We start from the raw sequence: 17214 nt of genomic DNA on the forward strand, positions 1-17214 counted from the left end.
CAGCTTTTCTTTTATCACATAACTTCGAAATTCTCCAGCGGTACAGATGACTCATGATGAGTGTAACCTGTCTCTCTCTCTCCCTCCTGAGATGTTTTCGGCATAAAAAATAAGTTTGTCTTCTTCTGGGAAGATGATCACTGTGATTCTGTTTTCCTCAGCAGTTCATCTCACCTCAATAGAATCATCGGGATGCCAAAAAGCAATTACTGTGTTTGTTCTGCCAGGGCAGGGAGCTGGGCCATTTGCTGAGGCTGCTGTGTCGATAAATCAGTCGTGCACAGTAGGAATAGTTTTCGACGTAGAGTTAATGGAACAAGGCTCTGAGTGATGAAGGAACACAGGAGTTTGGATTATGTCTTTGGAGGTGTTGTGTTTCATGATGTTATTACAGTGCTGATATTCGGCTTATCGTTGAACAACTTCCCAAAGAAAACAATCCTTTCTCCATATCTGTGAACTCCACCCCTCACACATGATACATGCCGCTCTGGAGGAAGTTAACATCACCCCGATGTGTTACTTCATAGGCTCAGCCGAGAGAGGAATGAGGGCCAACTGGTTGAGTTCCATCTCTGCGTGTCTTACCTTTTTACCTTCTCTGTTCCTCACTCACTCTTATGCTTTTGTTTTTCTCTTCAACCAGCTCCCCACTCAGACCTGAAAACAAAACCTACCACGAGGCCCGATCCAGAGGGGGAGAGCAGCCCCCCGAAAACAGAAGATATCACTCAGAGGATGGATTCTCCAGCTAAGAAAGACACAGACCGGAGATTAACGACTCCTACGAAAACTGACATCATCTCTCGGTCACCGGGGTCGCCTGCATCGCCTTTACCCAGGACGAAAAGGAAGGAAGGTAAAGGAACAGAATAATCAATTTTCATTTTATGTTGAGTTTAGTTGCTTAAAAGTTCAAATGAAAGTGGAGGCTAAATTTAGCTCCACATGAAGAAGCTGCTCTAATGGTGCCATTACAGCTGCAGTCATCCGGAGTCCGGTCAGCTCTCTTGAGGCGAGGTAATGCTTCGGTATCTGACTAAAAGTGACCACATGCTTTCAGATGCGAGGTTAAATCCAATAGAGCTGCCGCAGTTTATCTTAACTGTCAGAACAAACAGAACAAAAGCTGCTGTGTGGAAACATCTGAGATATGTGATCAAAGATTTCAGGCAGAATTGAATTAGTAAAGAAAATATGCCAGAAAGAATAATGACAAATGAGCTTACTTGGTGAGGGGCAGATCACTGCCATGCACTGTGCCCCAATGAAAGGTGGGCAAAGGGAGTCTAGTTTAAATATATAAAATATTTAAACTAGACTTAAATATACACTGTAGATATTTCCACAATGCCACCGCTTGAACTCCGCTGGCATAAAGCACATGAAAACTCTAAGGAACATGTTTGAGGGATTTTGGAGTATAAGCCTCTTTTCTCTCTCTCCCCTTTATTCTTTATCCATTAATCCATTCTCTGTGGTCATGGTCTTTATTCCCTTAGCGTGAGGTGACAGGGATAACCTCCTCCTTCAAAGTCCCAAACTGCTCCCAAAAGTCTTAAAATACTTCCAGTTTTTAACTCTGATGCAGCCACATCATGTATACCAAGACTTCACGGCATCCTTTATTTCCTCAAGGCTAATCTGTAGTTTCAGAGAAATATTATAAATCCAATCTAATCCACTTTATATATAAAGCACATTTAAACAAACAATACAGTTAAACAAAGTGCTGCACAGTGAGATAAAATAAGTTAAAACACAGAAACATAAAGCATTATAAACAATAACATAAAATACAGTAAAAGAATCAAAATAAAACACATAAGACGCATAAAAGCACTGTAAGAAAAATAATAAATAATACATAAATAAATGAATAAAATAAAAAATGAATATATAAAACATAAAATGATAAAATGATTGAATGAAGGAAAAGTGAAATAAATAATATCATTTTATAATAATATAAAATATAAAATGAAAAGATAAATAAATAAATAGAAATATATAAAATGAATGAATAAATAAATAAAATGACAAATAAATAAATAAAATGACAAATAAATAAATAAAATAAAAAATGAATATATTAAAACGAAAAAATAGATACAAAATGAAAATATAAATAAATAAATGGAAAAATAAAAAATAAAATGAAAAATAAATGGATTAAATAAAAATAAATAAAATGAATGAATAAATAAATAAAATGAATGAAAAATAAATAAATAGAATGAAAAAAATCATGGTTTTATAAATAGAAAATAATTATAAAAAAAGTGTGTATGATCATCTCCAATATGAGTCACAATATGACCCACACTTCCCTGAAATCCTCCTGTTTCGGCTGGTTTTGTAAAGCTCATTCCTGGTGAGGTTTTGCTGCATCCTGAGGAGCACAATGACGAAGGAAAGCACTTTGTGACCCTTTTTAATTAGTAGATGAAACATTGAGGTACTTCGGTTCAGTGCAGTAGTTCAGTTGGGAGCTTTATTCCAGTGCAAGCTTTACATTTGTTGAGTCACTGTGAGAGAAACTTCCATGTTTGTACTTTTTTTTCTGTGTGAGTTCAGTTTGAATATTCAGAGTTGCATGACAGACTACATGTTTACACTCTGCACTGCTCCTGCTGTGTGAACAGTGTGGAGCCGAGTCCTGAAACTAACAGCGTTTTCTGGGCCGGTCTGTTTTTGTCTCTTTGTGCATGTGACGTTATGATTAACATGGTGCTGCTGGTGAGTTGCAAACAGCAGCACATCACACGGACCGAGGCCGTACACATGGGCTTACGTAGTCCTATAAATATCAAAGTGGGTCAGAGTTTTTTTTTTTCTTAGAGAGGGCTGCAAAGCAGATTGTTCTTGTTATATTTATGATTCACGCCTCCACCTATTAGACCCTGCTGAAGGTTGAGCTGCTTTGTGTTCAGTGGTGAACATCTGGTCTGAGAGGATTGAGGGGGTGAGGTGACATGAAGACTCAAGACAGATCAAGAGTGCTAGAGCCTCCATGCACTGCTCAGGTTATTTGCAGTAGTACACCTTATATATTGGTCTATTGTTTATGTATGATTTTGTTAATACACATTTCCAGCTGATTCATTCAGTTTGGCTTCAGAGATGAGGGAAAGAACGTCTTAAAAACATGCCATGATTTCTGAAAAAGATGACTCAAATTTAACCTGAAATGTAGCATTATTTTGAGCGAATATTGAGTAGTTCCTTGATGGACTAATCGATGAATTAAACAATGGTTTCATGTCTACAGTATGTCTAGTATTTTTTGTTTGATTAGGTTTTTCTCAGGATGTCAACCCTTCTTTTCCACGAAGAATAACATTTTTGAAATGTCCCAGTTCCCTGTTTGCTTGCTTGCATTGCTGTTCCCCCTCTGCGTTTTATGTCACTGCAGGGTTCCCCTGAGGTATTTGGAAGGAATGCGATGTATGAGCACACATCAGGGATGTCACAGGGAGAAGGGATATATATATAAGTGCCCCCTGTAGTCATAACATATCACAGCCAGCCAGAGATTTACTGAGCTTGAAACATCTGCAGCTTTTATTTGAAGAAGATCGACTTCCACAAAGATGTTTACTCAACTGTTTTAATGTTGTTTCTGCATAGTGCACATTGGTTCCCATCATTTGTTTAGTATATCTATTGACGTGTCAGCATTAACAGCTTCCTGTCATTGTCTGGTGGCATGCATTTCCTTGTGGTGGCATGTAAACGTTTGAGACATCTGCTGCACCGACTTTGCAGAAAACATGGACACGAGTAGTCCTGTTTTCAGAAGGCAGATCGGCCCTTTTGCTTGGATGCATTTTGTTTGATAATGGTGGATTTATTAGCACTTCATTTTAATGAACGAGTAATGGGAATCTGTGTTCAGCTCTTGAGGGACCCAGCACTTGGTACTTTGGTCATTATTGTGGTGATGTTAATTGTTGATGATGATAAAGGAAGGTCTTAAATTGGTTGGTTGCTTCATTGTAGATGTTCCTTATTTCGGGAAAAAAATAAAAAATAAAAAAAATAAATCCTTACTTATTTTTGTGCATTGCCTTTACACTGCTTGGCAGTACCTGCACCCAAATTGACTTGAAGCACTTTGTTACTCTTACTGATCTTGTTTCCTCTTGTCTAGATCTTTGCTTGTGTTGTTCTTGTTCTCGTATGTACGTCGCTTTGGATAAAAGCGTCTGCTAAATGACATTGTAACATTGTAACATTGTAATGGTGTAAACAGGATTTCGAACCAGAGGAAATGTGAGTCCAGCAACTTAAGTGCTTAAAAAACACTAGTATGAATGATCTAGATAAGATCTGTCCAACAATTTAAACTTTCTGACTCAATCACAATCAAAAATTGTCCTCAAGGAATGATTCATGAAGCTGCTGAACAGCTTTAATTAGATTCTTCCAGGACGGTAACGATAATTGCTCATTTATATGTAAATTCAAGTGTTAGATACAAGAACACTCTTAAAAGGGAACTGAATCCTGATTTTTTTTGCTGCTTAAGATTGTTTACACTGTCTTGGTTCTCTTGCTGCAAAGATACATAACAAAATGTTATAAATACTGCACTTTTCAACATGAATGCTTACAAGATGTAACTTAATTTACACATGCTGTCTGTTTTTTCTCCATTCTCCTCCTAGACCTCATCAAATCAGAGGACAGGCAGAAGCTAGCCAAAGAGCGGAGGGAAGAAAAGGCCAAATATCTTGGTAAGTGGACCAGAGGGGTACAAAGACATCCCTTTTTTAAACAGGGGGAGAGCTCCCTCTAGTGTTGGGGTGACAGTTTTTTGTTTTTTTTTCTTCAAGCTTGTATTTGTGTTGCTACTGGCTCCAGGCTGCAGATGGCATGCACATGTTGCACATGCAGGGAGGAGAAAATGGTTGTTTGGGCTGCTGCACTAAAAAGACTGAGATGAGGTGAAAGCCCAGGCACCATTTTATCACAGATGAGCAAGCGTTCTTTTCTAAATGCATGCTGTAACACTCACCAGCTGCGTCAAAATATTTGCTTTCTGAAATTTATTGCAGCTCAGCTCCCTTTCAAAGGTTTAGTTCTAACTAAAGCTGTTCCTCACACTGACAATTTGGCGAGGTTGCTGCTTCTCGCAGTGTCATGAATCTCTCAGATGTCTCAAGGTATTTGAAATCTATTCCATGTGACTTAATGCAATGTCTTCCACATTTAAACCCTATAATTGGATAAAGTTTAAAAACCCTATCAGTGCGTTTCACTTCTGCATCATAAAAGGTCACGTTATGGCTGTAATTTTTGTGTCAGTTTATATTGCATCTCTCTGTTAAACACACGGCTGTCACACTGGCTACTCGCTGCTCATACACTGCTTTGCATGATTGACAGTTGCCTCTGTCTTCTCTCTTACCTCTTTACCCCTGCAGAAGAGCTCAGCAATTTACAAGGTAAGCTACTCACCTTTGTGTATGTGGTGCTGGTGGTGCTGGTGGTGGTGGTGGTAATGTGTCTTTTCTGGTCATCCTGTTCCATCTGGATGTCTTAATTTGATACAGATCAGTAGTGTTCACTAGAGTTGGGCAATAAACCAAAGAACTCAATAAAGTGAAGACACATGGAGTTATTGAGTAACCATGTCAGCATGTTTTTAATAACATCTCCTTCCATGAGGCATCAGGAATACTTTCCTAACGATACTGCGTCACATGCATGCAATTCTCCTCAGTTTTGTCCATCACAAAGACATTAAGAGTTAAAGCATTGAGTTCTGGTCACATTGCCCAGCACTAGAGCTGATTCATTCATTTAATCCTCATGGTTTTCTGCTTCAAAGATTTTGTTGTAACCTCTTTTCTCCATCAGTGTGTGTTTCAGAATAAACTCCAGTAGACTTAGACTGATCACTTAACCAATCACTTATCTGTAATAATATGTTCTTGTTCTGTTGCTTCTGTCTATAAGGACATGAAGAGTGCCCTGACTTTGAACTATGTTCATCCACATGCTCCAGCTGCAGACGCCACAGCTCATTGGATTTTATCTTCAAATATGACATGTTCGAAACACATGCCACAAAACTGCTATGATTACCATCTTACTGGAGGAACTGGAGGTTAACGAGATTCTTGCAGCCAGATTTATCTTGGCTGCAAATTAAAATTTAAATACTGATACGATTTAGTTTTCTCAAACCAAAAATACACAAAAAAGAAGAGGACTTTCTATTTAATTTTTTATTCTTTTTTATAATATTTCTATTTCTATTTTATATTTAATATAGTATATATGTTTCTTATATATTACTTTTACTATTTGTTGGATACATAACTTCTTGGTATTTTTTCTGTTTAATGGTTTAATGTTAATAGTTTAAATGTAAATTTTAAGTTTAATTGTACTTTAAATAAATACTTTTAGTATTAAATAAAAAAATTATGCTTATATTTGTAGCTTTTTTAAAAATTATTTCATGGGGCGCTGCCGCTGGTGGCCTAGCGGTCTAAGCGCCCCACATACAGAGGCTATAGTCCTCGTCGCAGAGGTCGCAGAGGTCGCAGTTTCGATTCCAGACTCACATTTACTGTCTCTCTTCAGCTGTCCTATCCCTTAAGGCAAAAATGGCCAAAAAATACAAAAAAAAAAAATGCAATAAAAAAAAAATTACTTCATTGACAACTGAGAGGGAATCAATAAAATAGAGTTTGAATATGTTGTGCGTAGGTCAAACAAAACATTTTCGTCCAAGTTTGATTGTCAAATCACGATCAAGGTTCTCTTAAACAAATGTCTGTACAGAATTCATAAATGATAATTACATGTTTCCTCAGATGACTCCCATACTCTTATTTTCAGTTTTACCGTGTGGTCTAATCCAGCTGTGTGTTTTCGACAGCAGTAAGATGACTTTGACACACTTTGGAGCGAGGATCAGTCTAATTGGGCGATCACCGTTTATGCCAGATGGCACTGGTCTGATCCAATAATCTGTCAGACCTGGATAAAAGATGAGATCCTACCAAAAGCTTGTGTTTACAATGTCAGCTTAAAAGAGATCTTATCAACCACCACTAGTAGTGTTACTAGTTCAGTCTTTATCTTTAAAAGAGACACTTTTTTAGGAACCTTGCATATCTTTACCAGCTTCTTGTTACATTTACTCTTCCATTTGGGATTTGACTGCGCCTGCACAGTAGCTTCTCTCTAGTCTTGTCTGTCTTTTGGTGCGTTGGTTTAAATACTTCATGTACCAGAGTTAGAGCTGCACTGTGCTCATGATTATTTCATGATCGTACTACAGTCAGCCCCAGTGCTACATGTCAGCACTCATTACTGTCAGGAAAGATTTGAGGAGTGAATTTTAAAACAGCTGAAGATAAAGAGAATGACACGTCTGTTTGTCACTCAAGTCGAGGAATAGATCAAGATAATCGAGAGCTTGAATCATTCCTAATGACTGTAATGAGCACATTTACGTCGGTCATCCCTCATCTGATGCATCTGTTGAGTTAGTCGAGGTCATTTATTCAATCTGTGAGTCACACAAACTGGATTAGCTTGGAAAATGATGCATTTTTGCAATCTCCCTCCCATAGAGCCTCAAACATGTCATTTTTGTGCTGTTGCATCCTCCTCCCTCTGTTTTCATCCCAGCCCAACAAGTGAATAATGAAGCAGTCTCCGCTGCACTTCACTTACAGCGCATCTCTACAGGCGTGTATTACTCAGAGGTAAAAGTACAGCTTCTCTCAAATCGAGGCCATGGAGCCGCGATGAGCTGAGATACGCACTGCAGCATATATTTCTTCCTGCTGCAAGGTGCTGGCAGGCTGCACCCCCTTATTACTCAGCTTTCTGTTCCCTCCCCAGAAAAAAAAGGCCTCCCAATAAATTTGAAACCCCTCTTGCCTCTAGCATCTCTGCAATGATCCGTCTCCGTAATCTGAAATCCACAACCAGTTGCTTTTGTTGCATCAAGTGCTTTTAAGAGCAAAGCTTCGCCTCCTTTGCAGAGGCCGATTCTTCATGGAGGTTTTTCTCTTTGTAGTTTAAAGAAATATGGTGAGTTGTGTACACAGAGAGGCAGCTGCTAAAGGCTTCTTTACGCCTTCTTTGAATGGCTCAGGGACAAGAAGACGATTTCCATATCAAAGTGTGTGGTTTACTGAAGCTGACGTGGAGGCTTGATGGTGCTAAAGTGTTACTTCAAAAGTCTAATTCAGCATTGTGTGGAAAAGTCAGGCAATAAAATTTATTTTTTCAAACAGAAAGCACAAATGAGGTAATGGGGAGCATCATTTTTCAAAGACAGCTGTGGTTAAGAGGTGAACTGTGGATCCTCACACTAAACCAATTAAAGGATGTGTGTAATACGCGTTCTCCATAACAAGCACGGAGAATACGTATTACCCCAACAGTGGGCTTCTTTGTCTGTGCTCATAATCTGTCGTAATCTGTGACTGTGGTTTTTCTCTCCCATTTTAGCTGCTAAAAAGACACAGTGGCTGGAGAAGGAGGAGAAGGCACGGCAGCTGAGGGAGCAGCAGCTGGAGGAGCGCCGCAGGAAGCTGGAGGAGCAGAGGATCAAGGCGGAAAAAGCGGAGAGCAGCCCTCGAGGAGCGACAGAAACAGAAACTGGAGAAGAATAAAGTAGGTTTGAACACTTCAAATCCAGTTCAAATTCAATTTGTGATGCTACTGTACCACTGCTTTGATACTAAGATTTAAACTTCCATTGCTGTCTTTCATTAGAATAACAGCTGAGCAGGTGAGTCACTTACAGATGAGTAGATTAAGGAGTTTGTTCAAGGACACATGAGCCAGACTTGAGGCTTGAATCCAGGCTTTTCAGATGAATGAAGATCTTGACTTTGTTGCATTATATATTTAAATAACTGATGTATCCTTCTGTTTCCTTTTCAGGAACGCTATGAGGCAGCCATCCACAGGTCAACCAAGAAGTCATGGGCAGAAATCCGCCAGCAAAGATGGTCCTGGGCTGGCGCACTGAGCCAGAACTCCAACCAGAAAGAAGGTGAGTACAGTGACAGATCTGAAGGAGTCATTTTTAACCACTCGCAGAGTACAAAACTAATATCAGGCAGCTGATGCCTAAGTTATCCTCCAATCAGTGCGACATACGACTCTCTAATGACCATAGATTGTGTTGGTTAAAGTTTTTATTTGTCATTACCGGCTCTCCAGTTTCAGCCATTAACCTCTTCAGTCCATTAGAGGGAAATGTACTAAGTGTGTTTCTTCTCTCATGTTCCTTTTTGTTGCTGAAGATCATTACAACAGAAGTCACGGGTCCTTGCAGAGGTTTTTTCTTTTACGCATGTTGACTGATTTTTAAGGATTTTCATTTTTTATTGATCCTTTAATTTTCAAAGCATCATTCAGTCAGTAAAATTACAAAAACATGATGACAACATTTTCAGATTTTCAATTTCCAGTTACCCAAAGCTCAGAGTGAGTCTCCTGAATGCTTGTGATTCACAAAAAACTGAAACATTCATTCAAAAGACATGTTCATATTTAAGAAGTGTTGGCTTTTCTTGGAAGTTGTCTTAAAATTGAATTAGATGTCAAAGTTGTTGTTGTTGTTGACCCATTTTCCTATATTGTGTCGGCTGAATAATTGGTGGAAATCCAACAATACACCCTGAAAATGGTGCGTTATCATCCTGTGCAGGTGAAGTCGACCAAAATCAGCTCAGCTATGTTCTTATTAATCCCAATATCAAGATTTGGAGGCCCAGTTTGGTGCACAATGTTTGTTTTGCAGGTGCACAGTCAGAATACAGACTGCTAAGCATTGCTCTGTTATATTTAACCTAATGTGTCTTTTTTACATGTTGTGACCTTAGCACACCACTTCCCCTGGTGCGTCAGCTCCCACAGTTCTGTCCTAGCTGGCTGTTTGCCTCTTCAGCATCACTTCAGGGTCATTAGCCCCTGATCATGGCTGGTCTGTATTGATCGGCACCGTTAAAAATGTATTCAGCTGCTGTGGCAGAATGCAAAGCACAGTCAATAACATCAGAGCCTTCAGAGTCCATGTTTAAACTGTAGACATGATGTTCTAACAGCATGATGGACACTCTGCCCCATCCTCTAAATCTTCACAGTCCTGACTCCACCATGTGTTCCCCCCTGCCTTATGCCAGAGCAATTATTGAGTATCTAATCAATGCCTGCATCCTTCCTCCTCTCAAGCCGGTCGCCTGTCAGATTACGGAAGTAAAGAAGCGTAAACGAGGGGAGGTGAAGGGTGGAACTGCTTACAGTTTGTGATGTTATTCAGGGAATTCACCAAGTAGCAGTTTTGGCCTCTGTGAAAAGAGCACACCGCCTCATACAAAGACTTGTCTACCTTTGTGGAAACATGAATGGAAATCCAAACAGAAGAGTCCTGCTTTAATCCTGCACCTCTATTACAGTAATGCTCACTGAATCCTGTGTGACGACATTCAGTAAAGGAGAAGAGTGTTCTCTTGTTTGCAGTGTATTCGAGGGATAGAAAACTGGGATCCATACAAGTATTGTACAAAGATGGTCCAATGTTCTGCTCTTTTCTGAAGTGCCAGTCCACATCATTGACAGTTCCTCTTCCCGCCACATGTTGTGCTGTAAAGGTTGTCTGAGGTGACGTTTCCTGCTCTTTGTGGCCTTGCAGCTTTTAAAGGATGTTTTTTTAAATGCTTCCCCTTAAAAGGGTCGTATCAACCGACTTCCAACCACACATGTAGAAACAGCCTCTCATCAGCCTCCATGGAGTCGCTCAGAATTTAGTGTTGTGTGCCCACTGTGCTGAAAAAGATCATTTTAAGTATTAATTAGGGGAAAAAAAGACGCCCTGCTTACTCGGGATAATTTAACAAAAGCTCACTGCCAGCACTTTTCAGTAATAAATCATTAGCAAAAAAAGAAGAATGCCAGTGGAAACTGTTTACAGAGAGTTATGTGGATTATCCAGAGTAATGAGGTCACTGTTTTCTGGAGAGAGATTTTGCTTAAGACTCTCTTTTTAAAGCATAAACAACAAATTGTTATCACAGCAAAGATCTCACATGCGTTACTCAATCAATCAATCAATCAATCAATCAATCAATCAATCAATCAATCAATCAATCAATCAATCATTCAATCAATCAATCAATCGATCAATCAATCAATCTTTATTTACACAGCGCCAAATCACATCAAGTGTTACATGTTAAACATCAAGCCAGGATAAGATCAGGCAGGACTCTTATCTCATCTAAGTCCATCATGAGCAGAGCACTTTGCAGCTTTTAGCAAGTTACAGTGGCAAGGACAAACTTCCTTTGACCCTCCTGTTATGTTGCGGGTCAAATTGACCCTTTTTAAAGTTCAAAAATCTAAAGAAAAATGTTAAAAGTATTTTTTTCGTTATAAAACTTCTATTTACAACATATACAATGAAAATGGCTCATTTCACACATTTGCAACCCCCTGCATGTTTATGTTACATAGATACTGGTTGTGGGTCAATTTGACCCTCCATTAAAAGTGGAGGCTAAAAGGGGTCAGAAGTGTCAAATACTAAATGTTCTTTGCAACTGTGTTCATAAAAAAACAAGTGAGTTAACTTCATTGTACCATGAGCTGTGCAAATTAAAGAACACCATTGCACTAAATGTTGATTTAAATGGTTAGTAATGGAGTTACTAAATGAGATTAAAAAAATGTTTATTGGGATTTCGGGGGGCTCTGACACTTTTGGATCATTAAATATGCCCCGGGTCAAGCTGACCCAGGAACATTATTGCTGTCCCTGAGAAACGAACATAACAGGAAGGTTAAACAGGCAGAAACCTTGAGCAGAACCAGACTTATGTTAGACAGCCATCTGCCTCGACCAAGTTTAGGCTTGGAAAGAGGGATCGAGGGAGATGAAGAGAGAGGGATGATAGTGGTGAATTGTAGCACATCTCAACACCCAGGCAAATGAAACCCCCTGCCTAATGCTGAGTACCACACAAAAGGAGTAAGAAGTAAGTGTTTTTGTTATTTGGATGTACTGGCCCTTTAAGAAATGTGTCCTAAGAGGCACTCAAAAATATTTAAAATCTTACTTGACATTTGTTTTGCTTTAATCATAGTCGCTCAACTCACACACTCGCTCCTGCAGTTTCCCCCTCCAGTCTGCGGGTCTTTGTTTGTAGATGCATGATTCAAGCGTAACACATGACGCCACAGAAGTCTCTCTCCCCCCCACCTCTCTCCTTCCTCTCAACCATGTGACCTGTGTGAACATCTGTGTGGCTCGCATCTCTCTTGGCTCTCTAGGCAGATGCTCTTTGTCGACGGTCAACCTGCCCAAACACGTGGACACTGTTATAAACAAGCGACTGTCCAAGTCCTCCGCCACGCTCTGGAACTCCCCCGGCAGAAGTAAGGCACCATGTGGAATGAACACCTCCTCCCGTGTTAATGTGTCCATCACTCTGCCTCCGCCAACACCTCCGAACCCCGTCCTTCATTGTCTTCTTATTTTTCAGTTCTTCCCCCTGTCTGATTTCAGCCCCCCTCTTGTGCTTGACGGTTGACAGCTGACCCATTTCCATCTTCCAAATTCACTGAGTTCCTTTTTTACCCTCCTGAATCTGGGTCAGGTCTTTGTTTGACATGCTCTGCATGCTTGTATTGGGTTATTTATGGTGTTCATTTTTGGTTCGGTTGTCTCCCTTGACTGGTTCATTTTGTGGTTATGACATTCTCATGTGTTTGCATTGTCCAGTGGATCCTTTTTGTGCTCATTTTCATCATAACAAACCTGATATGGGATGTCTTCTGTATTGTCTTGATGTGATTTCTTGATTGATGATCATGGAGGTGGGTGTTTCAATCTTTCAATCAGTCTTTGTTAATGTTTCAGATGTGTGCAACTCTTTTTCTAGTCCTGGAGTTAACCAGGTCATGCTGTACCCTTACACAGGATGACAAACTTCTAAGTTTGAAAAAAGTAGCATCAGTGAGTGAGTCAGCGTTTTTCAGGAGATAATGTATTCTCAAACACTCCCCGCAGCAGGTACTGTTCCTGTGGTGCTCGCAAAAAATAGATAGGCGACTACTCTGTCCTTCTTGTTGCCCTCCTGAGCTGCTACAAAATTCCAAACCCTGTCTGTGAGCACTCAGGAGAACATCTTCTGCACCTTAGAGCCAAAGAAGAAGGTGTGCCCCTCTCAAATAAAAACACCCTCCACTTCTTTACTTCTCTGTTTGTAAGCTCAAGGCTGTGGTTATAAATAACTGACTCAGTGTCTAGACAAGCATTTCAAATAACTCTCGCTCTCCTGGGTGGTACCGCTGCAGCCCAAGGTTATATCAGACACAGTTACCAAGCTCCTTTGACTTCTCTTACATCCTCTTTGGGTGGCACTGAAGTGTCTGACTGGGATTCTGTGATTTTCGTTGGGTCTTTATGTCTTGTGGGCCATAATCTGGTTCATTCTCATTTCCTTTTGGTGACAAATTTCAAACCTTATTTTGGTTCCGTCTTTGTCCAGGTCATGAATGAAAGCTCTGTGCAAAGATTGATTTCAACCAGGCTTGAGTTCCTCTAATACTTGAAATTTGACCACAATTTGACTTCCTGCAAACTTGTGGTCACAATGGAGACATCCATTTAAGACTTATATCTTATATTTACTCATCTGTTTTCTCTCCTGCAGCTCGTGGCCTTGCACTCAGTCCATGGGAGAGCAGTATAGTCGACCGTCTCATGACACCGACGCTGTCTTTCCTCGCCAGAAGCAGAAGTGCTGCTAGTGTCCTCAGCAATGGCAAAGATGGTAGTAAGTTGAAGGAAAAAAAAGTTTGACTTTTGTTTTCCCAACGTAACCAACATACATTAGCTTCAATTATGAATCACTTTTTTTGCCTCAGACTCTCCTCTCTGCCCCCGTTCGGCCTCAGCCAGCCCCCTCACCCTGTGCGCCCACCAGCCTCACCACCGCTGCTCCGACCGCTGGAGAGTGACGTCCAGCACGCCAGACATCACGCAGCGCCAACACAGACGCAGCTCCACACCTGTAAGTCTGCCTGATTGGCTTTTGTATATACAAAACAATAACATATGTGGTCATCGTTCTGACTTTGTTAAGAATGCAGATATTTGGAAATGAACATGTCAAGAGTTGCATTTGTTAATGTTCTGTCTCATGTCATACAGATGGACAAAAACAAGAAAGAAAAGAAGGATAAGGAACGAGAGAATGAGAAGGAGAAAAGTGCTCTGAGTAAAGAGAAGGTGCTGAAGAAGCGACAGTCTCTACCCAGCATGAGACACAGACCTGATCCGAGGTAAGACATATAAGTTAACCTTACTATTATTTCCTCATTTAGCACATTTACAACAGAAAAGCTCTACTTTTTCCTCTCTTTTACACATGACATATTTAACCCTAGAAAACTATCTCTAAAATTAGTAACACCATCACTAACACCGGTGTTTTTTACTCGATATAATATACCTAATAAAAAGTACTTGTCATCAAAATATGACAATATATGAGAAATTAGAGTAGTGTTCTTTTATTTTAAACTGTGCCATGTCTAAAAAACTGGAAAAAATGTATGATGGTGGGACCCTATAGAAATGCTCCAAAATTACTGAAAATTTGGAATTCAGGACAAAAAAATTCTAAAACAAAAATTAAGGAAACTGGAAACTTGGTGTTCCATCCACCCATTCTTGGGACATTTGAGACTTCCCTGGTGAAGGCACAGTCTCCCTGACACACAAACAGCTGCAGGAGAGAGAAACAAAAAAGGGTGAAAACCACCCAAACATGTGCCTGTAGGAAAAAGTGGGGTTTGGAGTATAAATACCCACGCCTTCAAAGACGATGCTGAAGCAACCCAGGGGCCCATGGCGCTCAGACAAACTCAACATAATGAAAATCATGTAAATGTGTTTTGCTCGGGTGAAAATCACCTGGCGATAATGTTCGAGGGTTAACACGAACTGGTTACTGATTTCATGAATCAGCCTTTTATAATGACATCATATCGCATCATATTTACAAAGCCTATCATCGCAGTCGGGCAGAAACCTTGTATCTCCAAAACCACTTCTATCCAGGAAGTCCCCTGTTTTTCCCATAACTAAACACTGCATGAACTCAACCACAAGCTTTTTTTTTAATACTATCATCTGCTATATTTCAGGATGCCTACTGACAGAAATAAAGGAAGATCAACAGCAGTGATTATTGGAAATAATGTAAATGATGAAATGTGGATATACAAGGTTTCTGCACTTTTCCAGGTCCGCTTCTTTAATTGACCATATCTTTGATTTTTAATGGTTGGTTTAACAAAACCCAAAAATGAACTATATTTCTGCTTGATTCCACACATCCAATAACTTAATCATGAGATGTTTGACTTAATTTAGGCCTAATTTATTATTTACAATTTGAAAAAGTTTCCCCATTTTTGTGCATTATATAATTGTATTTGTTATACATTACATAATGACTTACTGGGGCAAATAATGGGCACTTTAATGAATCATGAAAAAAATCACTGAGACAAGCACACAGTGAATATATGTAAGGTAAGGGTGGATCTTTGTGATGACTTGAACTGGAAAGCCCAACACAAGCACTATGTAAGGTGTATATAAGAAAAGCTAGCATCCACACTGCACTACTGTTCATACAGACCTGGTCCAGAAAACAAACGTTCACCTCACGTTCCCCTGACCCACAGCTTGTTTGTGCTTATTGGCTGGGTGAGCCAAGGCGACCATGTTTACGTCTGCAGTATAATGACCTCATATTCACTGCGCTGAGCCTTGGCAGTGAGTGAAAGGTCCCGGGACGACTGGTCATTTCCTCTCTTACCCCCAGGCCTCTGAAATAAATGGCATTCCATGACAGAGAGGATGGTATAGGAGGAACAAGTTCTTTTGATTCAATAAAAAGGCAACAAAGAGCTTGGCAGAGCTGTCACTGCCTGAGGGTGAGAGATGAAAAATCCTCAGCATAATGCACGGTTTCCCTCCAAGAGTTTCACTGCTCCTGTGGAGCTGACCGATAAAGCACTCTAAGAATGACGCAATGTTTGAGCACTCCATCTGCCGAGGACAGGCTTCTTCAGGACATTTGTATTTTAAACAACTTATCAGTTTTGGACTCAAAAACGCCAACTAACTACATATCTGTTGACACATTTTCCCCTCTGTCTTCATTGACCTCTGATTCTCTCTCTGTCCTCCAGTCCCAGTCCTTTGTCGAAACAGCGGCCTTCATCTCCAGCTACGCCTAAGGGCAGAACCGCCTCACCAAGCCCTGCCGCCTCCCCCAAGCCTCCATCCGCACGTGGAAGCCCGTCGACGCCTAAAAGTCGTCCCAGAAGGGCCAGGACCCCAGCAAGGGTAGACCACCGTACATCCTCCCCTGCTCCGCTCGAAAGAGTGAAGGAGCCACGCAGGCCTGCAACGCCTGAGGAGAGAAAGGGTGAGGACACGAAACAATACTGGTGTACTGGGAAATACTGCGTACCTGACTAAACTGAGAAGATTAATGAGCATCAGCCGAGGCTGGCTGTATGTAGACTTTCAGGATGTTCATCCCAGAAAACTGTTCACAATTAAAGGCTGAAACAAAGTTTTAACTCCCTTGAATCCCTGTTTGATAGCTTTAGTTGTAATAAGTTTGTTAACATGGGTGGTGAAAACTAAAGGTATGTCCAATAATAGTTGGAGTTTGCTCAGTTGACTTTATGCAATCATTTTAGTGGTCCACCTGATATCAAGAGCAATCATCGTCTATCATTGAGTGAAAATGCTATATGATATATCTAGAAACAGATGCCAACTTTTCAGTAATTCTGGTGTAGATTTTCATCCAAGACTTACTTTTTCATGCTGCGTTTAAATCGGCAGCATAAACGGCACCCATCAGATCTCCCAGAGTAGCATCCTCCATCTGTTTCAAGTAGGTTTCAATTGGACTGTGGGCATAAGGTTACACAGAGGCTTCACTCTGGCTTGCTTCAGTGGTATGACGCCTAAAAGAGAAACCTATCTATTGTGATTTATTTACAATTTCCAGTCCCAAAGTGTGCTGAAACAACAAAATCATGATGTAGAAAAGAAAAGTGAAAATACAAACTCTCTCAGGTCGCGCCTCTTGAGAAAAATAAGGCAACGTTTGAAATGCTCATTTGTTGAATGTA

General features: G+C 40.2%; 1 protein-coding gene across 1 annotated transcript in view; it reads left to right on the forward strand.

Annotated features, from left to right (window-relative positions):
• The window catches only part of map7d1a (MAP7 domain containing 1a), a 51561-nt gene that overhangs the window by 20528 nt on the left and 13819 nt on the right, over positions 1-17214 (forward strand). Inside the window, 10 exon segments of the mRNA XM_034698339.1 lie at positions 647-859; positions 4671-4739; positions 5430-5450; positions 8485-8594; positions 8596-8649; positions 8923-9034; positions 13701-13823; positions 13945-14060; positions 14201-14331; positions 16255-16493. Coding sequence (XP_034554230.1) covers positions 647-859; positions 4671-4739; positions 5430-5450; positions 8485-8594; positions 8596-8649; positions 8923-9034; positions 13701-13823; positions 13945-14060; positions 14201-14331; positions 16255-16493 — 1188 coding nt within the window.

Source organism: Notolabrus celidotus, chromosome 12 (genome assembly GCF_009762535.1).
Source record: "Notolabrus celidotus isolate fNotCel1 chromosome 12, fNotCel1.pri, whole genome shotgun sequence".
NCBI lineage: Eukaryota > Metazoa > Chordata > Actinopteri > Labriformes > Labridae > Notolabrus > Notolabrus celidotus.